The 23,844-nt window shown below is 40.5% G+C and overlaps 2 protein-coding genes across 2 annotated transcripts in view; one reads left to right on the forward strand and one right to left on the reverse strand.

Annotated features, from left to right (window-relative positions):
* The window catches only part of SETD9 (SET domain containing 9), a 37,200-nt gene extending 19,306 nt beyond the window's left edge, over positions 1-17,894 (forward strand). Inside the window, exon 7 of the mRNA XM_084833278.1 lies at positions 14,827-17,894. The gene's annotated coding sequence lies outside the window, so the exon portion shown is untranslated. The remainder of the gene's footprint in view (positions 1-14,826) is intronic.
* Positions 207-21,960, reverse strand: MIER3 (MIER family member 3). Its single transcript, XM_084833276.1, has 13 exons — positions 21,930-21,960; positions 20,993-21,017; positions 17,441-17,586; positions 16,129-16,263; positions 14,818-14,938; positions 13,300-13,385; positions 12,661-12,733; positions 8,295-8,446; positions 6,810-6,891; positions 5,606-5,697; positions 2,670-2,797; positions 2,359-2,504; positions 207-2,217 (listed from the first exon to the last, which is right to left on the reverse strand). The coding sequence occupies exons 1-13, from the start codon at positions 21,936-21,938 to the stop codon at positions 1,760-1,762; spliced, it is 1,653 nt and encodes a 550-aa protein (XP_084689402.1). The 5' UTR covers positions 21,939-21,960; the 3' UTR covers positions 207-1,759.
* Positions 21,961-23,844: the final 1,884 nt, after the last annotated feature.

Here is a 23,844-nt window from a genome sequence, read left to right on the forward strand (position 1 = left end):
ATTTTTACAAAATTACATAAGATGTGTTGATTCAAAAACAAAAAGGAACAAGGTACAGAATTTAGCACAAACCACAGCAACAAGAAGCTGACAATTTGGCTAAAAGTGTCAGATATGACACAGGGCCAAGGCTACCCATTACTGACTGTGTACTTATTAGAATGACAGATTTTTAGATGTATACTTTAGAACAGATCACCAACAACAACTTTTGTCCACTGTGCTAAATCAAGTTGCTAAAATGGGTAAATGTGCTATTGTGTAGAATTCTTCAAAGCCATCTTTGTTACAATGCCGTGAAGAACACACAGCACTATGCTGCATCTCAAACTCAGGATGTCAATGCAGTTCACAGTATGTAGAATAAATACTCTCCCTTTGAAGTATTAACAAGGAGTCTGCTTTCTACTTATGCAGTGCAACCATAAAATCATTACTACCAACACTGACAAATTTGCCCTTAAGAAAAGGAATTGCAATATATTTAAACGAAATTAAATATGTATAATGGCCAGTGCAAAACTAGATATGGTTTACTGCATTTCAGTTGTATTGTAGTAAAGTTCAGCATTTTTATAGCAGTCTGTGTCATTCAGGACACATAACCAATACTTTCTGATTAATAATGTAACTGATAGCCAAGGCTCTAGTGGCCTTTCACAAATCTGCATGTGTGAAGCTTAACCAAAAAACAAAAACATAAGAACAGCCTTATCAAAGGTTCCTCTCTGGAATATATAATGCACTTAAGCCTGTATCAATCCAAGAAGAAAAATATATATCCATACTGGAAAACACAATTAGCTTCAACACTCTACTGCATCATCACCATCTATGGATCTAGAGTCCCTCATATGTTTAACATTTTGAACTGCAGTGCTCTGAACTTAAGGCCAGTCCTAAAATGTAAATCATTAGTGGTAAATCCTAAGCTGTGCAGACTGTACCATTATCTACCAGTGGCCTTAGGAAAAATTATGTAACATTTGATGTTGTTTTTCACATTACACTCCTGAGGAGTGTGGACAACCCCCCACCCTCACCCCAAACAATACACCACATCATTTCAGCCAACAGGTTTTAAGTACACAAAAACCTCTGGACAGTATAGCCATCTCTGTGTAAGGTAGCCATGGCCTATAATTTGGTAAGAGCATCCAAATGTGTCTTCGGACTTTGCTCCTACAGTCCCTTGTGCTAGTATCCACCAAGATGAAACTGTTATTTTGTAAACTGAAGTGCTCTGGTTTAGTATCAGATGAGAGAAGGTTCCATTTAAAAATATCCTTGTGTTTTGTGCAGTTTAAATTAAAGAAACCTTTCCCTGCTTTTTTAAAAAAATGCTACATTGAGCAGGGATCAAGACTGGTACCTGTAAACAATCGCTATTCCACTGCATCCATTAGGGCAGAAGCAACTTAGACTAAAAGCCACTGCAATCAGTTCAGAACTTCTGTGCTGGTTTTGAGACAGCAGTCTCTGTCTACAGGTTTAAAAAGAGGAAGCAGAGCTTAAAGCTGCACCACAGAGTTCTCTTAGTCCCCAAACTCTGCTAAACATTGTATGAAGTTTCCACATTTATGGATTGGAAAAAGTAAAATTACTCTTGATAAATCAAGATATAGTTCTGTACATAAAGACATCACTGATGTCATATAGTTCAAACTTCCAGTGAAAGACTAAGCAAACCTGATCATAATCATCAAGTTTACCATGAACTGCCAACAGCGTCCACTGTCTCTTCAATTTTCTGCTAAATTCATTCCGAGTGGAGGGCAGTATGCTGGTGTAATGCATGAGCACTGATAAAGCCATTTGTCTCATTTGCAGATAGACTGCTGAAGTCGGCCACTGAAACTGCCATTTTGGCACTGGTAATGTGATGTGTGTGATTCTCAAAATCAACACCCAAATTGTTTACAGAAACATCATTCATGAAGGATTCCGGGACTGCGATTCCCATTTTTAGTCTCTTGGCAGGCCTTTCAGACTCCTCACTGCACATGTTCATTGGGTTTAACTCAGAGTGATAAAATCCAGTCTCAAATAAATTAAAACAATCACTTTCACCGTTACTAGGCAAGTTAAGCAAATCTTCTGTTACGACAGGCACATGATTAACTGCTGTTCGGGGCAAGCTGTCCAGAGGTGGGAAGGCATCGTCTAAGCAATTCACATCTGTAGAGTGGCAGACTGTAGCTACACTGTTGGTCAGTGCTAGAAGAAAGAAAAAGATTTTACCCAAAACATTATTATTATTATTAAATTTTTATTATTATTAAATTAACATCACCATTATCCTGACATTCAGTAGCAATAAGCTGTTCCATGCCATCTTTATGGTACCCTTCAATTTACCTGTCAAATCATTGGCAGTGATAGAGTTCAGGATGCTTAGCTGTTGGTCAGGAATAGGCTCTGATCTGCTGTTTGACGTTATGGCTGAAGAATGTACAGCTCCACCAAGAGCTTCTGCTTCATCTACCAACCGATCCATATAGTCCCTGTAAGGGCATGATCAAATTAAGAGGAGTTAACTGGGTCTGATTGGAAGATATGTTGTAAGAATATCAGCAATGCAATATTATAACAGTGACGATGTTGGGAAATTCTAGAGGAGAAATTCACAAAAGCAAAACCCCCCGACCTTCCAAGGTCTTTGAACTTACGTGACTCCAGGATGGTGGTTGTACCTCTTTTTTCCAAATCTTGTTTGCTGTGCAAAGTAGTCATATCGTTCTGATTTCTTCCACATGTAGTAAAATGCTACACATTCAGCAACTGTTCTGGTTCTCACCTAAAAAGAGGATTAATTAGCACACCCTAGCCTTGATATTAGTCTCTGATAAAGTGTCACTGAAAAAATACCAACCGCAAAATACTAAAAGCCTTTGAATTATTTCCAGTTAAAGATGTGAAACCTTTGTGAACCCCATCTCAGTTGTCAAGACAGAAATGGAGGAGAGTGGGTTTATTACTTGAACTGCAGGTTTTCTTTGCACTTAGTTACTGTTTGCAATTAGTTGCTGTTTTTAATGCTGGCTTTCTTGCATTTAGTTGCTATTAGTTCTTTGGACATTTAGTATGTCCAAAGAAGACCTTTTATCTTTTTCACCAGAAGGGCATTTTAATGGCTATAAGGATATACCACTTCTAGATAATCAATTACAAAATAAGTCCTAATCAGGCATTCATGAATTGTATCTGTGGAAGGGTTACGGAGTTGGGTGTGCTGGCCCCATCTCATGCACCCCAACCTTCCCGCATTGAGCAGGAACATCTGAAGAGGAATTGTAACTGTGTTCCGCTAAATGTGGTTGCAATCCACACCACAATTACACAGGGTTTCCAACTGTGGTGAGGACTACTACCTCCCTTCAGATGTTCTCACAGCGCAGGAAGGTTAGGGGTAGAGTGGGAAAGAGACGCATGCATGATCCCACAACCCCTCCGCTAATACAATTTATGAATGCCTAAATAGGGCTAAAATCAAATAAAATTTTGCTATATATTTGGAACTTTGCACAAAGGATTTCACTAATAAAATGGATGCTACATGGAAGAATAAATCGAAATGCTTTTGTATGAGAGTCCTTTAACTTATCTTTTTAAACTGCCTTGGGAGCATTTTTGGCTAAAGGGTGGAATAAAAATGCTACAAATAAATTTGAAAGGGGTCAGCCTCTTCAGAGGGAAGTCATAGGCCTTAACAAGGATCATGGCCTAGTCCATATCACTGGGCCCTATGTATTTACAGAGTGGGTAATTAAAAGAATTCAAACTGTATAATTTATAGTCTAAATATAGTCTACTTTAGATTTTCTTTCTGAAGTACTTTGACTGTATGCAGGCTTCCAATTATGCCATTCACCTTGCTGGCTGTGGCAAGTGGCTTGCAGGCAACCAGATAAGAAGGACTAGAGCTGGGCAAACACTCATCACACTAGAACTGGAGCATGGCTTTTTCTCCCTTCTAGACAGAGTGACTGGCGTTTTAATATTTGGGGGGTGGCAAGCAGAGCCCAGAGCACTGGTTTTACAGTATCCTGTGCACATACAGGGCAGAACTATCATGGTCTCCCTTCCCAATTAGACAAGAGCTACCCGTTACTGATCAGTTTGTCCTTCTAAATATCCACTGCAGATTTTCGCCAATTACGGCTTTATTTTTTCAGAAATGGTCTATGCCAGTCAGGCCTTCCTCTATAGGCAAAAAGTATTCTCACAGCTGAAACTTACTTATGATGATATCAAAGAGAACATCTACAAGCTGGCAAAGAACAGCCTGACTCTCACAAATTGGGCAGCACCAAGTTCATTTTGTCACAGCGAAAACATCCTAAGGATGCTTAAACCCAAGGGGTTTGCCCCTAATCTTCTAGAAGACATTTAACACTCAATCAGGAAGCCTGTGGCTCTCCTTAGGCACTGAGAAAGACCAGAAGGATAAAGATGCCAAATTCTGTATAATTTTGATTGAGAGTAGAATGTATAGGCAGGCTGAATACTACAAGACCAATAGAGTACTCCTGCCTAACTGGAAGTATGAATCATCCTCAGCTTCTGCTCTGGTTGCATAAGAGTTCTTCTATAAACCAAGGAAATCAAATAATGTACATCTTGTATTCCTGCCATGCCTGCTTCACAGAAGGATGTCATAGGGATTTCTCATTATTTAAAATTGGTAGAATAAAGTTGTCATCTATACCAATAAAAGCCTCATGTTTTTAAAATATCCATTGCAACCATCTGGAACCCTGGCTAGAAGGAAGGGTTAAAGCACTCTTCTTCCTGACTTGCAAGTCACCCGCTCCTGCTGAGCTTGGGAGAGAAGCCTCCTTCGCATTTAGCATGCACCCCAAAAGCAGACTATGTTAGGATGAGGAGACACAGTCTTTTTGCTTCGTTTAGCCTGCTCTCTCCCAGCTTGGCCTATGCTCTCTGGACAGCAAGCTGTACAGAAGGATAATGGCACTCAGCTTGAGTGCACACACTACTGACACAATTCCTCTGACCCTTTGACGGTAAGGGAAAGTCAACAGGGTCTTGTCACATCTCGAAAGACTAACAGATTTATTGTGGCAATAACAATCATTAACCAGAGCCCACTTTGTCGGATGCAGTTAAGATGGCTATCCCTCAGGCATCAGCAAGTATCAACTATCTGATTTCAGAACAGAAGCAGCAGTCGTTATTGGTGATGCAGAACACGTAACTCCCCGTAGCTCAGGAAGGATTTGACTAACCTGGATGCTTTTCTCCTTTAGCCTCAAACAATAATTTAGTACTTGTGTGTGGTAGTGAAATAGCGGAAAACTAAATGAGCAGAGCAACTAACTTAAAAAAAGAAAAGGATAAACATCCAAAGTAATGACATTCCACTGCAGACTATTTCAGACATAAACAGGCTGACTCATTTACTAAATGAGCAGCTTTACATTTGTTGTAAAATTAACACGCAAACAGCCAGTCAGGAACAATATGCTGTTTATGTTATTCTACACATATCTGATTTTATCTGATTTAATTAGTTTCTTCTCAGATTTTAGAATCAATTTTGCCTCCATTTGTTTAGTTTCATTTCATTTATTTGTATACAACTTACCTTATTTTTTTGTATGAGATGAAAATCTTTCCCATAAAGCAGAAGTGCATGTTCAAAGTTTCTACATTCTTCTTCTGTCCAGGCTGTCATCTCTTGAGAGTGAGAGAGACAGACAATTAAAATTTGATATTCTGGCAAATAAATAGCCATCCTGGCCCTAACACCTGGACAGCAAAGAGGAAGTCCCCAACCCAATAATAACAATCTGCATGGGAAATGGGCTTCTGTCAGCTGTAGCATGAGTCCAACAGGCAAGAATGGTCACATCCTGCAATGATACTATGCAGGCAGAAGTGTATATCTTACTGCATTTGGGTCCCTGGGCAGCGGACTTATTCCTGAGAGCTCAGTTTCCAATGGTGTGTGAGATGGTGTTATACATTATTCAATGCAGTTAAAATAATATATTCAATTATAGAATTTTCAGCATACTAATTCTTATGTTGTGCCCACCTAATTAGCTTTATTGCACTTATTTAGGGCAGTAGATGACAATAGCTCTATTGCTCTTATTTAGATTTTTAGCCCAAGGCAGGTCACAATAATCCTAGTTTTTATTACCTGAAGAGAATTTATCTTTTAATTTTGACTTTAAAATCATCCTCTTTAATATATAAAAAATGGCAAACATCTATATTGTCCTAGCTATGGCATTTTTTTAAAAAAAAAATCAAGGTAAACAATTGTATTTGAACTGCAGATCATTCAGGAGGACTAAAAGTAGTTCAGCTCATGATGGTTTCACACACTTGCATTTTTTTACCATTCAACAGCCTCATTCATAGCATCTCCCTTATGCTGTATGACATGGTACTGGCCTGCAGCAGACATATCAGGTGAGGCTGCTGATTGTGTGTTTTTTCTCTAAAAATTTCCCCTAACACTTATCAGTGAATTAAAGTTGCAGAAAGAAGCTGTAATCAAACACAGCAGAATCTTCAAGAGACTGAGTATCTTCTTTGATTGTCTAATTATATGGAATATTCCAGCTGTAACTCTTGCATCTTTCTGATAGCAGCTAAGCAATCTGTTCTAAGAAATGAGGAACTGTGGTAGATAACTTGTTACCTCAACTCATTTCTGCACCTTGCAAGTTAGATTTAAAGCATTCCTCCTACAGTGCAATGCTATGCATGTCTACTCAATATTTTCTCTCAAGCATGTGTAGGATTGCAGCCGAACTCTCTAACCAGAGATTTCTTACCTTGAGATGCCTTTCCATTTGAGCAATACTTCTCAACTGCTTCTTTTATGTTGTTGTTACATTTGAAAAGTTCATAGAGTGCCTAGGAGAGATTGCAATATTTCTCGTTAAACCAGTCAAAAGAAAGATACACAACACAGTGGTTATACTCCCATGTCAAGCAAATGTTTTTAACGTTATTATTCTGTGATTTCTCCACTTTAAATAAGGCAATATAAGGTGAGAGTTTATGCACACCAAGAGAGTGTCAAAAGATACTGGTCTGGATCCAAGCCTTGTCTTCCGTAAGCAGAAGGGCTCCTTTTGTCCACTTCTGTCCTGGCTCTTGATGCAGCTGATGGAAGGGATGCTGCTGGTGGAAGGGGGAGAGGATGGCTACTTCTGGAAATTCCCACCACTCCCATACCATCTCCCAATCATCCAGAGTAGATTTCTGAAGGCCAGATGGGGACATGGCAAAGGTTGCCTCCCTCCCCCTTCTGCTGGCAGGAGCATCCCCTAACCAGAACTCCACTCCTGCCTGCAGAAGTGAAGCCACTATACACTGTGTGAATTATAAAGGGATATAGAATGATGGTTCTTGCACCCCTAGCTCTGGAACTGTCTCCTAAAAATCCAAATTAAGGATTTTAAGATTAAGGAGCAGCAAAACATATAAGAGTGTGAAGGGCAGACCCTCATCCCAAAGCACTGGGGGGGGGGGGGAATACCAGGAGCCCTGATTGGCTGTGGTTCTCATTATGCATCCTGTGTCTTAGGAATGGATTTGAATTCAAATGATGAAAATTCATGAGGGAAACGAGCCAACTTGGCCCTTAGTAAATTTATTCTAAATCTCTTTCAGCTATATTAAAAAACCAAACCTGTAGGCGTTTAATGATTACAAAAAAGGAATTTTTCTTTAGCATTAGGCTGGATCCAGACTTCCCATGGACCAAATTCCCTCATGGGATACGTGTGTGTGTGTGTGTGTGTGTGTGTGATTTTCACCAATTCGTCCTTCCTCTGAACACCCCTGTACCATCCAAAAATCTGTTCTAGAGAGCTGGGAGACCCTACAGAATATATTGTGGGAGGTGGCACAGGGGAAAACAGGAACTAGCAAAAATCGCCTCACTCCAGTCCTCTGGCAGGAGCCTCCTTTGGATTTCAGTCCTTTCATGAATGGAAGGAGCCTTTCCATTCACAAAAGAGCAAGTCTGGATCCAGCCCTATACATTTACAATGTATTTTGTAAAACACACACACAAAAACCTTTAAAATATTCTAATCCCAATGGGATAAGACACGGTGTAAATTTAAATGAAAGTGAACTATCCTTACCACTGTTTATTGATAAACATTTAAATCAAACTGTAACATGATTGTAGCTTTAAGCAAAAGTAAGCCAAACGGAGACAAACATGTATGATTTGTCTTTTCTTGAATATAAGAATGAAAAAGCGCTAGACTGGCAAATTATACACAGGTAAATTAGAAACATACCTGTTCATTGTCTCGTGTATGTATTCCCTCAGGAATTCTGCCAATCATTTTTTCATTTCCAGTTCTTAAAGAAGTCTCAAAAAGGTACTCTTTAACTTTACTCTCTGAAATCACATCAGGTTGCCAAAGTAACTGGTCTTCATTTTCATATGCTGTTAAGAAAAATAATGTTACAAGTCAGGTGCTCCAATGACAAAGAGGATGGAAAATATGTAGTCTGAGAATATTGGCCACAAAAATAAGGAAATAAGAAACGCTGGTATAGACAGGTCAAGCAAAAGAGCCACTGTGGTGTAGTGGTGAGAGTGTTGGACTGGGAGCCGGGAGATCCAGGTTCTATTTATTTATTGCATTTATATCCCGCTTTTTTCCCTCTTGCAAGGAACCCAAGGGCCAAGGCAGCTTACATTATCCTCCTCCTCTCCATTTTATCCTCAGAACAACAACCCTGTGATGTGGGTTGGGCTGAGAGTGTGTGACTGGCCCAAAGTCACCCAGTGAGCTTCCATGGCTGAGTGGGGACTAGAACCCGGATCTCCCAGCTCCTAGTCCAACACTCTTGCCACTACACCACACTGGCTTCTCAGGTTCTAGTCCCCATTCGATGATGGAAGCTCACTGGGTGACTTTGGGCCAGTCACAGACTCTCAGCCCTACCTCACAGGGTTGTTGTTGTGAGGATAAAATGGAGAGGAGGAAGATAATGCAAACTGCCTTGAGTTCCTTGCAAGAGGAAAAAGGGTGGAATATAAATTCAACAAATAAGTAAAAAATAAAGTAAAACAGAATCAAAATCAAGCACCCTGGAAAACCATGAGTACAACCATTATTATTCCTAAAAAGCTTGGATAATGGGATTGGCCTTATGTTGTATTTTAGAGTTTTAATTTTTGAGAGTGGTGGACTGGGAGCCGGGAGATCCGGGTTCTAATCCCCACTTGGCCATGGAAGCTCACTGGGTGACTTTGGGCCAGTCACAGACTCTCAGCCCAACCTACCTCACAGGGTTGTTGTTGTGAGGATAAAACGGAGAGGAGGATAATGTAAGCCGCCTTGGGTTCCTTGCAAGAGGAAAAAAAAGGCGGGATATAAATGCAATAAATAAATAAATAAATAAATATAATTAATTAATTAATTAATTGCACCAGATCAAGAATTAAAGAATCTCATCCAAGATTTTCTTAAAAGTGCAATACATTTACAAATGTGCATTAAGGATTAAAAGGTGTCACAATACTACAACAGAGGGCAATACCGGGAGTGGCTTTCTGACGTCATTTTCAGTTTATAAAACTTTATAAATTCGTTAGCGTGTACTCTATGATTAGCTCATCAAAAAACCGACACTTGAAACGCTAGTTCTCCAAGTCACCCTCATTACATTTTCCAATTTGCATACTTATTTTACCCTAAACTGCACAATTGGAATATACAACCGAGACCTTGCCTGCAGAAAGTACTATGTGACTATCTGTACAGGCATCAACAATTATGCCTGCCATGGCATGTGTGGTACTGCCCTCTGGTGAGCACAGCAAGCGAGAAGTCTTTCTCTCAGATTTGAGGCTGCACATCCCAACAGCTCTGTGGCAGCCATGCCCCCACCAGCTGGAATGCCGGAAGGAAAGTTGGGGGCAGGGTTAGAAGCACGCTCCCTCCCTCTCTTCCCTGCCTTTCTCACAGGAAAAGAGTGCTGGGCGTTCTTTGTTGTTGGATGGAGGCGCTTGCCTGTCCAGCTGACAGGTGGAAGGAATCTGGCAACCATAATTTTTGGCTTGGCTAGCAAGGCCAGCCAAGAATTGTAGACCCCTGTATTTGCAATTGTCAAATGTTTAAGCATTTAGATTGCCTCGCAAACAGCATGCTTTATATTTAACCTTGCGAATTTTCCACCGGCAACTCAGCATTAGATAATTATCTAATCCAAGACAGTAATAAAACTTGAAAAATGGATTATATGTGAAGAAAAAAATCCAATTAGCTTCCTACCCTGAAGAACATGGCTAAATAAGAGACCAACACCTTATTTGTGTCTTTTGAAATAATCTCCTGGCATATCTTTGTGACGTACAACAATGAAAATGAGGACATTTTTAAAAGAAAAGTTCCATTTGCCATTCTTGGAATCCCACAAGTGCGTCTGATACTTTAATTAGCAATCAACAACCACTTAATTTACATCACTCATCCTCCCATCTCTCTCAGCAGCTTTTGATATCACTTGCATATTTTTAAGCCATCTGCAGAAGTTAGCAGCAGTGGAGAGATTGTCGTAAGATGGTGTCATTGTTTCTTTTCAGAATGGTCTCAAAAGGTAGCAATAAGGAATTGCTTTCCTGCCTTGTGGAAATTATAGTACAGTATAGCCAGTGATGCAGGGTGGAAATTTTTCCATTTTTAGAATTACATTGTTTCATAAAATTGATAGTAACAGAATGAATGAAAACAAATCAAATTGGACAAATGGAATGACTACTGTACCAGTGAAATCTAAAACTATAATTAACGTTCGGGGGGCTAGTATTCCTAGGACGCACATACATATATGTGCACAGATCTTCAGTTTTCTCTGCCTTCATTCCCCCCAGCCCCACCCCTAAAATCTAAATAATGTAAGGGAAATGGTATGCTATTGTGAGTTGTCATATTTACAATGTATTTAGAAGTATCCCAGTAAAATTAATTCCCAAGTAAAGCTTTGAATTTGTTTGACTATAACATTCAAATCACACCAAGTGCAATTTAATAATAACATATTTAAGTTCAAATGCTCCATGCTATTGGAAAGATTTTTCAAATATTTATGCAGAACTTAAAACTAACATTGCATACTTTTAAAAAGCTTTCTTTACTGAAATCAAATAAACATGCAAAATCAGATATCCATCACTTTATTTCTGGAAAACATTCCAATTCAAAATTTCCCAGAAAACCCCAATCTTTTTACCCAATATAAAACAACAGTTCTGAACAGTAACACGGAATACTCTTTGTCTTCCAGGCACAATCCAAGGTGCTGGTTTTAACTGATATAGCCTCAGGTAGCCTAAAACCTACATTAATATTAGGGAGTACCCACTGAGATGCTCCCTACTGTGCAGGCCTGCTCCAAGTTCCATCATATTTTTGTCCTGGATCAGAGATGGTATATAAAGCAATGCTTTCATAACTGTGGCCCAAATTTTTATGGTATTGCCTTACGAGGGAAGCCCAACAGAGCTTGATATGGCTAAGCCCCAGGGCGGGGAAGGCAGGAGAAAAATCTTTTTGTGTATAGCATGCCATGCTACGGGGCTGCCAACATTCCCAAGTCTTCCTTGCTAGTGGTACACAAGTTGTTGTACAGCAGCACTATGCTGGCTGCAGCTGTGTCAAGATGCTAACCCTCATCCTAGGTTACTAAATCAACTGTCCAAAAACACTACACTAGTCATCTTCAAATGCCACATATCTGTGACCAACTAAATGCAATTACAAATACTGTATTGTTATAGTCTCAGTCTCACTTACTAGTGAAGGTTGTGCTAGTTTTCAGATTACTCTAAATTCAGAGATACCACATTCAAAGTGATTGTTTTCTTGAGAAGTTTTATATCCTACATGGTTATGTAAGTACCTTTTGCATTCTTTACCTGATGAATACAAGTTTATAGGTTACAATCCCGCACCTAGATTTCAACAAGACTTAAGCCCTGTTCAGGCATTTGCCTGAATGTATGAGGGGTTAAACTAGGTAAAGGATGGGGCTGTGCAAGCTGGCTCTGCTCCCTAAGTCCCCATGCGCATCACCCTCCCCTGCTGCTGCCTCTGTCCCCAACGTTGCTATGTAAGCAGCAAGGTCTGAAGGGGCACTCTACTTGTGTTCACTTGAATGTGGGTAGAACTCTGCATGATCAGGGACCCTGCTTTATCACATTCACACGAATGCAAGTAGAACATCCCTTCAGACCTCCCTGCTCAACGCACAGAGGTTGGGGGCTGACAGTGTGGGAGCTGCCATTCACAGGGATATAGAGGACAGGGTCATCCTGCACAGCTCCCTCCCCTACCTGGCTTATGCCCTCACACATACAGGGGAACCATGCATATCTAACTGGATAGTTACTACTATTTCTATGCTACTTTTCAATCTATGAAATGCTTTATAAAAATACATAATTAAAGATTCAAAACTATCCTGTGAGTTAGAGTTAGTGCTGAGATAACTCAGCCAAGCACACCCAGTAGACTTCATGGCTGAGTAGTTTTGGAAATGGCCCTTTGATGTTTTAATACTCTGCTTTAGATGCAACTGCCTCTTTTCAAAATGAAATTGTACGACCTTGACATAAAAAACTAAACATTTAAATCAAAAAGAATAACTTACCCTTTTCATCATCAGTGTTTTTGCCTAAATAAGGTGGAATTTCTGCTTGGTACTGCGAACCAATCATTATTTCCTGAAGAGATTTAAAAAAGCCAGTATTTGAACTATATACTGTTTTATATAGTTTTAATCATTTTTAATTTTGTAAGCTGCCTTGAATGCCATTTTTGGTAGAAAGGCAGGATACAAATCAAATAATCAAATAATAATATATTTATTCATACATAGCTCTCATTAAAATGATACATTTGTAAACCACAAGGCCATGATCCAAATGCCTCCCCTTGCATAAGATCCAAGGCCACCCTTGCTTCCATGCACACACAGGACTGAGATAACATTTCCTTTTGACAGCAGCCCCTCCTAATTCATGGGACACCACTCTGGCAGGCCCCCTGAGCTCTGGAGGAACTTTCTGACCGTTACTGCTGGGAGGAGGAGCTGAAAGTCTCCACAGGCAAGCAGACTCACGGCCCATGGTACTCTGAATCCTGCTCATGGCCAACAGCAAATATAACTGTAGGACAAGGCATTTTTCCTATAGTACTTCAGCTTCACATTCTTTATGTATCCAGGATATGTAGCTCAAATTATTTAAATAAGTTTACATCTATTAATGTGTACCATTCCAAGCATTACCTTCCGCAAATCTTCAGAAGAATTACCAGTATCCACCTCCACATCTTCACCGTCTGATTCTTTATCACCATCACATGTAGTGTTTGCTTTTTATAACAGAAAAGGAGTAAGTGTTAATTCAGAATTATTTAATAACTTTAATAGCATATACTATAGCATAAATAGCCCCAACATATTTTACTTTTGTTTGGAGATCTAGATAATAAAATTAATCTTATTAGCCCTAAGGTACATTTTGTTGCCCAAGAGTGACATCCATTTGACTCCTTCTATTTGTATATTTCAATGTCTGATAAAAACTTGTTTTTTTACACTCTCTCTCCAACTGATCTTGAATATTACCAATTCCCACCTCTTGCCTTCCCTTGCACCTCTCATCTTACTTAAGAGTGTAAGCTTGAGGACAGGGCTTGTGCCTTTTACAATGCTTTATGATTGGTGCCTTGCTTATATAGGCACTTTAAAAATAATGCCACACTTTAGTTTAAAGCAATACAAACTACACCAGTGTTTAGCTGAAACTTGGATTGTCTTACCATTTTCTACGGCCCCTGTTCCCACTTCCTAGCAAAATTCAGATAAATTAGTCTGCATTGTAAGTGGCTGGGAAAAGGAAATTGCAACAAATCCCTATGTCAATTTCATCTCAAGCAAGGCATTACATAAAACAGCTGGAAAGAAGAGGGAAAAGAAGCAAACACAATATTGACTCTAATGTGGAAATTATTCAGATCATTAATTAAAATTTCTTCCACTATTAAGAATTTTGCAAGTTCAGAACACATGAACTGAAGGGGTTTCAATATAGTTTTATACAGAGTGCCCCAAAAGTAGGTTTACAGTTGTTTAGAATGTTGATGGGAGGGGGAGAGAATGTATGAGTAGAAGATGTGTGGGTGGTGTCAGAATGACAGTTGGGAAGAGGGAGTGACAGAGAGTGACAGTTAAATCAGTTTAGTGTAGAGAGTGAGGGGAGTGAGGCCCTTAAGTACGAATACAGTTGTTTAGTTGTTTAGGGTTTTTTTTACTGATATTGTGAATGATGGCAGCGAACTTGAGTCAAGAACAAAGAAAGTGGATTTTAAAGCAGTACTGGAAGACTGAAAATTCCTAACATGCCAGGAATTATTGACTGTGTGTAGATGAATTTATGCAGGTTGGTGGGAGTCCACTGGCTGAGTTTCCAGTGTGGTCTTTAGTAGGCAGTGTAGTTAGCACTGTGGCACTACTGCAATGTTAGAGATTTAACAATTACATTCAGACTTTCTTTCCAAGCCATGTGATTTACTAGTATAAAATGGATCAGGCACCAAAAGCCTGTTCACAGAGGGTACTGCCATGCCTATATTTGAAAGAGGTGAGAACAGCAAGCCAAGCCGGAATGTGTTCTTCATGTAGAAAGCTAAACACGTGCTCACAATCTTAACCCTCCTAATTAGAATACTGGCCCATGAATATTTATGTATTATATTTCTATCAATTATATAATTATTAATTAATCAATATTCATTTCCCTACATCTTAAAGGTCGAGGAAAGAAGTCTGTAGTTTCATGCGAAGTAACCGATGGTGTCAAATCATCAGCAGAAGACTGTGTTTCTTCATCATCACCTGACAAAAGGTCTTTGGCTATTTCCTCCTGTAAGCATAAGAGCCAAGGATTAGTATCATACAACACTGGATGTAGTAACTATCTTGAAATTCATCTTACAGCTGTGCTCCTTATGTGGAAGCCCGGAGAAGAGGGACAAATCTTCCTATTAGAAGGTCATTTACTTCTTACACCAAACCCAATTTGACTCATACTTAAGAAAGTGCTGGAGAAAAGGGAAACATTACAGCAGCTAGTAGTTTTAGGCTTCCATAATTACATAAAGCAGCTGGATGGTATATATATGAAATTTTATATCCTATCGCTAGCAACTCAAACACAATGTGTTCAGTTGAAAGAAATTTGTGTTCAAGAGAAACTATACAAAGAAGCATTTGATATAAGAGGCATATTTGGCTAATACTATTTTACTGGAATTTTACCTTTCTTAGGATACAATCCTATTGAGATACTCAGCAGCCTCCGAAGTCAGAGGCTGCCAAGTATCCAATGCATGGTGGAAATGGTGATCCTCGTCTCCATGCTCCAGCCACCCTGCATTTTTGGCTAGACAGCCAATTTTGGCTGTCTAGTTGCAGCTTCGGGGAGGGAAGGAGGCCACATGGTGCACAGGAAGCTGCGTAATGCGGTTTTCGCAGTCTCCTCCCCTCTCCACCCTCGAGACCGCCCCCTTTCCACCATCTCCGTGCTCTATTTCTGAGACATAACCAGTGTGGAGAGAACTGTACTGTCTATGAGGGGGTGGGGAGCACGGCTCTGGGAATCACGTTCAGAGCTCTGGCTCCGACCTTGGTTCCCAGAAACAGAAAAATCCTATGGCCCTCTAGACAATATCTAGTGGCCATAGGATTGCTCCTTCCATTAAGCAAGTTTTTTTAAAAAAGTTTTTAACATTATAAATGTCTCATTCTCCTTTCTTTTTGTTCTGCAATTCTGCTTAAAGCCAAATCTTAACCATGCTTACCCAGATGTCTACCCCACTGACCTTAGTCCAAATTACTCCCAACTTAAGCATGCTTCGAATTGCAACCTATGCATCTCCTGCATGTTAAGGAAAATCAGTGTCAGATTTCTAAGAATTATTTGTGCCATAAGCATTTGGGATCCAGCCTCCAATACAATGAGATTTAATCTCTACATACTAAATGGAATAGGATCATGGTAACCACAGAACCCAAAAGTCTACACTGCAACATAGGAAGGTGTTTAAAACTTACTTTATCCAAAGTCATGTCTGGGAGTTCATCTGCAAGTTCACTTGGGGAACTATCTGCACTGGAACTTGCTATAACAGGAATCGCAGGTTCATAGCCATAGAATGCCAGCAAATCTTCTAAGGGCATGCTTCCTTCCTGATTTTTTGTTTCGAAGGAAAACAAAATACATTGCCATTTGTAGAAGTCAATGGGCAGAATCCAATGTAATGCAAGTGACTTTCTCTCCTTCCCCTTGCAGTGCCCCACAAAAAAACATTTTGCTCCAGATGTTCCTGCAGCCCCCTCCCAATTCTGCTGATGGAAGCAGTACTTTCATTGGAACTACTTCATTGGATTTCACCCAAATTATTTTTACATATGCATCATGGAACAAAATGGTTTTAACACCTAAGTGGAAAGAATTATATAGACTAGTTGGCCCAGCATGAACGGAATGCTAGACTAAGTGGACTTTTGGTCTGATCCAGCATGGCTCTTCTTAGGCTCTTATCCAAAGATATGAAGAAGTGTTTTAAAGAGAGGAGGACAACAGTTGCAATCTACTCCTATTCTGCCACTTTAATTTCAACAGATAAATTGGGATCCTGTTATTGGGCAGCGCCATATCGTTCTGCAATAGCTTTTGAACAGCCATTTACACAGTATAGATACACTGCCCTTAGGCCTACACAGAGTGCTGGTGCCACAGTGCTGATGGCTGCAAATAATGGTCTCTGACTGATTTTTAAATTGTTTTAGATATATGCTGTTGTGTGTGCTATCTGTTTTATGTCATTATGTGAATGATTTTATAATTTATATAATGTATTTTAATGGTTTTTCATTTTTCTGAACTGCCCAGAGAGCTTCACCTATGGAGCAGTATAGAAAATGAATGAATGAATGAATGCATTCACTACATACAAGTCCACTTAGTACATTCCATTCATAGCTTGTTATTGCACTCTACAATCGAGACTGGGAGTTTAATGACATGTAAAATACGAAGTGATCATACTCTTAACAAAAGGAGTTACATGCCAGTTATGAACATATGGTGAAATTCTGTGGGATTGGTTTTCTATAATTTTGTATTGTTGTTATATCAATAGACAGGGCTTCCAGTTGCTACTCTTAAGTGGCTGCTCCCAAAATTTATGAAATTTTTTGATTCATAATAAAATGGAGCCCTGTGAACATTCCCCTCAAAACTTCTAAAATAGCAATGAAAGAAAAAAAAGCAGGTAGAGCTTCTTTGGTGGTTAAGAATGAGCAAACCATTCAGTAGAGAAGATACTATTGATCCAGCGTGTCTAGGGAAAAAGTCCCTTACCTTTTCTAAGTCTTCAATCTCAGAACTGAAATTTTTGCCCTCATCCATCATTTCCTCCTCTTCAAGAGTTCTTTCATCATCATAGTCATGTACCAACATTTCAGCTGTAGGGTCAAAGTCATGATCCTCAGAAGATAAAGAGCCAACTATAAAAAACAATGTAAATATCTTTAGCAACATATAAAATGATATCAATGGTAAAAAGCAATTATATATATTAAGTTCAAGACCAATGTTACAAACAAGCAAGCCTCAGCATCCATTTTTATTACCGAGAAGTTGTAAGTACACTGCTATGTCCTCCAATTTAAACCAAGAAGGGTATGAGCTTCATGCTTATTCCAGAATAGTCCTTTGGGGATAGTGAAGTGCCTGCTCAGGAGCAGAAGTTCTACTGATATCACTGAATCACTTAATTACAGCCTTTGTTGCAAGTACTGTAAGCCAAATACAGCTATATTTGTATGAAAAGCAAATATGTCTGCCAGTATAAGCTACACCAATGAGCTTAACCAATATATTGTAGCTATCCTTATTAGATAGTACCTTCCCTGATCACTGGACTTTGGTATCATGAACCAGTGAATGAGCACTAACCAATGTGGGAAACCCAATGCAATTTGGTTGAGAGCTTGCAGAAATGAAGTGTCAGTATACAAACACCTGCTGAAGAGGAAAAATTGCACGGATTAGAAGTTGACTCACTTGAAAAAAGAGTTTAAAACTATCACAGCGTGGAGGAAGAGGAAAAGTCATCTAAACAAGTCAAAATTGGGTGTTCACAATTTATTTTTAATGAGAAAAGTGTTGTTTAAAAGCTGTGTAAACTAGTCCCAGATATGTAACACTGATTTTTCAGACAACCTAAGACAGGATATAATTGCCTGCAAATTTATGGCAGCACATCTGGATGGGCTTGCCCATTTATTTTCATAACCCTGAAGGTTGGCAGATCTCCCTCATTCTTATTTTTAAAAACTTGAAACAACGTTAAACTGTAACTTTCCTAAGAAATGTGAAGAATCTGTATAAGGACAATTTAGATTCAAATAGAATATTTCAATTAAATCCAATTTACCTGAAGTTGTTGAAATGGAGGGAGAGACACATTTCAAAAGAATACAAATAAAAATTTAAAAAACATTTCCTTGTTAAAAGAATGCTTCCCCTCTTTGAGAACTACTTATGATATCAGAGTATAGTAAAAAGTACAGAGTACAGTAAAAATTTGGATGACTTAACTCAAATTTACAAAAAAAAACTGTTAAATGGAATTGCACATGCTCATAACATTAAGGACAAGTATATATCATTTAGAACTGATAACTTGTATTTTAAAATATATGGGACAGGATCCAGCCAAAGTTAAACATTATGAAGCCTCACTGATTTCAATGGGAAATATTTAAGTTTGTATGGAATACTCCCATTAAAATCAGTGGCATCTAAAGTGCTTACTTTTTGGCCATATTGTGCTCACATTATTTTTCTTTAACTTAAACTAATCCTAGAACCAAGTAGATAAGTTCACAATATGAAGTATGTTATACAGCTGCATATTTGCGGCCTGATTATAAAGCTATTGAGTTACATTAATTTAACTCTTATTAGAATGTAAAACTCCCTACATATTCTAACAGTACAATCTATGCTTGTTTACTCAGAGGTAAGTCCCACTGTTTTTAATGGGGCTTACTCCCAAGAAAGTGAGTTTAGGTTTGCAGTTGGGCAGAGCAATCCTAAGCGGGGAGGGAGATGAGATAGAGGATGATTTGTATATTTAAAATATATTAAATGATTTAAAGTATATTAGAATAACTTTAATATATCTATACATATCTTTAATATATCTATAAATGTTGTGAATAAGCAACACTTATTTTGAAAACTGTACTTGCCCAGTGCTGTTTTAGGTTGTTTTGCATTTCTTTATACAGTTAAAGAAGAAAGTATATTCCCTTCTACATCGTTAAGTCTACATCGTTAAGAAACATTCACTGAACAGATACCACAATCCTATACTTGTCTACTTAGATGTAACTCCCAATGAGCTCAATGGGACTTACTCCAAGGTGTGTATAGGTTTGCAGCCTGATAATTCAGTCAACGTTTCTTACATAATGTAATTTTCACCAAGATAATTCAGCATTTAAAAATATGTAGGATACCTGATTTGTATTATTTTACTTTTAATGACATTAAAAGACATATTAAATCTAAGGTTAACACTCACTACACTTTAACATCACTGACACAAGTAACTATACTTTTGGAAGGCCTGGCGTGCTATGGTCCATGGGGTCACGAAGAGTCGGACACGACTGGACTGAACAACAACAACAACTCAACTTTTACTTCTGTTCATTAAAGTTAAATATGTTTTATGAGCGAATCAACATTTCTATTACAAGCAACAGAAGCATAGAAGGCTGCATACTATATAACACAGCGGGACTTTCTTCCAAGTAAAAAGCATAGGCTCAGACTTCATGGCTGCAATCCTATGTACACTCAAAGCCCAATTTTAGCCGTGGTTAGTTAGAAGGCAGTCCCATTAACTTATTGAGATTTACTTCCAAATAAATATGCTTACGGCTGCAGTCTTACTCAAAAGTAAGCTAAATGTCTTGGGTGCAATCTAACTAGAATCTTCTCCAGATGGAATAGCATCCATCAGTGGAATGGATTCTTCCTCCCCTTTGCAGACCCCATGCTCCCCATCTACTCCAGAAGCATAAGGACCCCCTAGAGCAGATTGGTGGAGGGGGACTGCAGGGAAGAGGGGAGGAAGGAAAAGTTCTGCTGCATGAGCAGAAGTCTGCTCGAGCAAAACTGGATATCACCCCTTATGATCATTGCATTTTATTTGATTTTACATATTTAAAATGTAATGGATTGACGGTATATTACTGCTCTTACTGTGGTGAGTCACCTTGAGGGCCTTACAGAATGGAAGGTACAATTTAACAAAAGAATACGTCCCATTTAAATCAACAGGATTTACTTCTGAAAAATGGCTATCAAGTTGTGAGGCTGCAATTCCAAACTCACTTCCTGTGAGGAAAGTACTAGTGACTTCTGGGGGATTTACTTCTGAGTAAGCATGCTCAGTTTAGTAAAGAAACAAGTGTTTAGCAAAGAAGTGAGTGGTCTGACAATTGCTGAAGCAGCAAAGTAGTATTAAAGCCTTACCAGCCTCTTTTCTAAGGCAAGTTCCCTTGCATGTACCACCAATTTTATTTAGAACACTAAACGTTTGGCTTTTACAACACCACAACAGTTTTAAGACCAATCACTATGGATTCTACAGGAGAAAACACCTCTACAGGGCACTCCACACTTGCACTGAGAACCAAATCGATGACTTTTAACATGAAAAACTAAGCAAAAAATAGAGAGAATTGCGAGAGAAGAGAGACAGAGAGAAAATCATAGTAACATATTAGAGAAAACAAAGCATCTTTGACAGATGCGCCTGTAACCTGGCCCTTAACCGTACCCAAAAGCTTCCCACTGGCGGAATCACAGAAGAAGGAACTGAACAGGACAAACCTGGGCTCGAACTCCCAAAGGAAGCCTGGAACAAGCAACGGGAGAAAAAAGAGGTTAGAGCCAGGCCTGCCAAAGAGAGTCGGGAAGACGAGCCTTGAAAAAGGAATGTGTTAAGTGAACTCTTCACGTTCCAAGTTTCTCTCTCTCTCACACACACACACACACACACTTTCCCCTCCCTCTTCTTTCTTTGCCTCTCTGTAACTTCCCATCTCGTTCTTTTTCTCTCTTTTTCTTTTTATGTCTCAGCATCCCTCTCTCTCCCCCCCCCACCCCGACCCACCCCTCCAGGGGCGCACCTACTGTGTCTCCATCCCTCACCCGGTCCCTCATCTCTTCGCTGTCCCTCTCCGCCTGTCCCCCCGCCCCGGCCTCCGGGTTGTCTCTCGCCCTCCAACCCGGCCCCCTCTTACACTTTCTCCATCCCCACCGTCACTGATGCGAGAGCAGGGCCCTGACACCCCCGTTCCCATCTCGGCCGGGCCCGCCAGGGAGCTGACAGGGGCTGCCCGAGCAGTAGTGACGGGAGGGAGCTGGACCGCCCGTCGGAGAATCTTCCGCCGCCGCCGCCGCCGCCGCCTCCTTCTCTCCTCCACACCCCAGCCCGGCTAGTGTCCCTCCATCCCAGCCTTGCCCGAGTAGGGGGGCCGCGCCGCTCCCAGCCGCGGGACTGTGGGTGGAGACCGGCCAGGCGCTCAGCAGACAGCTCGAGTGGAGGCGGTCGGAGCCAGCCGCGGCCTAGTCGCGCAGGCTGCGCTTCCCCGGGGTTGAGCGGCTCGAGGGGCCCCCAGACGGCCCCGGAGGCCCCCTCAGAGGGGCTCCGACCTCCGGAAGGGGGTTATGGGGGTGCCGAGGCAGCCCCCGGGGCCCGCCTCGCCACACAGCCCCGCCAGGAGCCCGCCGGACCCCACCGCCCCTACCCGCTTTCCCCGCTCACCTCCGCCATATTGGGAGCGCTCGGGCTGAGCAACAGCGATGCGCCAAGTGCCCGGATGGGGCCGCTAAGCCAATGGCAGCCCGGCCGGGAGCAGGACTAAAGCCGGCCAAGGAGGGAGGGCAGGAGACAGAGAGAAAAGGGTCCTCGCCTGGCTGGGCGGGCTAGTTGAGGGGAAGAAAGCGGCGGAGGCGCAGAGTTGTGGCCGCCGCCGCCGCCCATCCCATCCCATCCCGTCAGAGACTTTCTCTTTCATCTCCCACCCCGAGGACCTGGCAAGGGGTCCAATATGGGGTGCGGGGAGAGGAGGAGAAACTCTCCGCTTCAAACCCAGGCAGCTGGCACGACTCCTACGCCTAGTGATTATAGACTGAAGTTTGTCAGGGTCCTCTTCTTCCGTCCCCGCGTCATTGTAGAGGCCAACAGGGAAACCACGTTAAACAACCGCTTGGTTGACAGGAGTAGGTAATAAAGGCAGAACTTCCTCTATACAGAAACTTCACCTCAGAGTTGAAGCAGGAGAGAGGGACTCCAGCCACACACTTCACCTAGGTGTGAGGTGTGAAAATTATTCTCCCAGCTCCTCTCCACCAAAAGTTAGGTTTGCATGCCTTCTAGCCTGCAATATACTTCATTCAGCAACCTGTAGAATCCCTGTCTTGTAGCCAGCAGCACTTTCAAATATAATGATTACAAAAAATCTTAGATTGCTCCTGTCGCCGAAATAAATGTGTGGTCTGCCTCACAAAATTTGATCCATTGCATAAGTAGGGAGGTAGTAACAAGGCTCAGAAATCCAGGTAGGTTCACATAAAGTAGGAGTCTAAGGGCTGAATCCAGTGTCAGTTCTGCATAGAGGTAGATGTATGGCTAACTTAAGTTCCATTCAGTTAAATGGGTCTACTTTAAGTAGACCCCTACTTAGACTCTACTATTGGATTCAACCCTATCAGTGCAATCCTATTCATGCCTAATCAGAAATCCCCTTGAGTTGAATGGGGCTTACTCCCAATTAAGTAGGTAGAGGATTGCAGCAGGAAGTGGGATTTATTTCTGAGTAAACATGCCTAAGATTGCATTGCAAACCTGCAAGCTTATACACACATTGAACACGCTTTGCTTTTTGTTGTTCAAATACATATGAAGTACAGTGCATCGAGAGGGAGTGCATCACTCCTAGCGCTACCAATCAAAAGACATCGTGCAGCTGTTCCATCTTTTAATCTTCACACACACACACAGAAAAGATGATCTTTTCTGTGTGTGTGTGTGTGTGTGTGTGAAGATTAAAAGATGGAAGAAGTGGTGTGAAAATATGGGAGAGTTAGAAGGGAAGGACATTGTCGTTTGGACCACCACCACCACCCATAAAATTCTGCGAATGAGGCAGGGTGATTGCATGATAAAAAACCTTGTCTGGAAGTACCTTCCAACTTTCCCTCCTTAATGAATTTTCTGTGGAAACAAAAAGGATGGAAGAAGCAGCAGGAAAATATGGGTGGGTTACAAATGGAAGATGATGTCTGGACCTCTGTAAAATTCCATGAATAAGACAGGATGATGACAGTATAAAAGACTTTGCTGGAAGCACCCTCAGTCACTGACAATTATGCTATATTTATTTATTTATTTATTTTACTGTTGTCCTGCTTCACCCACCTTTTAGAATATTTTGAGAGTGTCCACAGATATGTAGATAGGGGTGATCTGATAGATATTATAGTTTTGGACTCTTGAAAAGTTTTTGACAAATTCAGTCACCAAAGGGCCCTAATTAAACGTTATGGGATAAAGAGGATGGGTCCTCATATGAATGTGTTACTGGTTAAAAAATGGGAAACAGACAGTAAGGGTGAGCAGGCAGTTCTCACAGTGGAGGGAAATAATGGAGGGTCTTCTATGGATCCGTATTGGGACT

The sequence above is a fragment of the Heloderma suspectum genome, chromosome 2, assembly GCF_057233095.1.
Source record: "Heloderma suspectum isolate Gila_16-S chromosome 2, 16-S_ref, whole genome shotgun sequence".
Lineage (NCBI taxonomy): Eukaryota > Metazoa > Chordata > Lepidosauria > Squamata > Helodermatidae > Heloderma > Heloderma suspectum.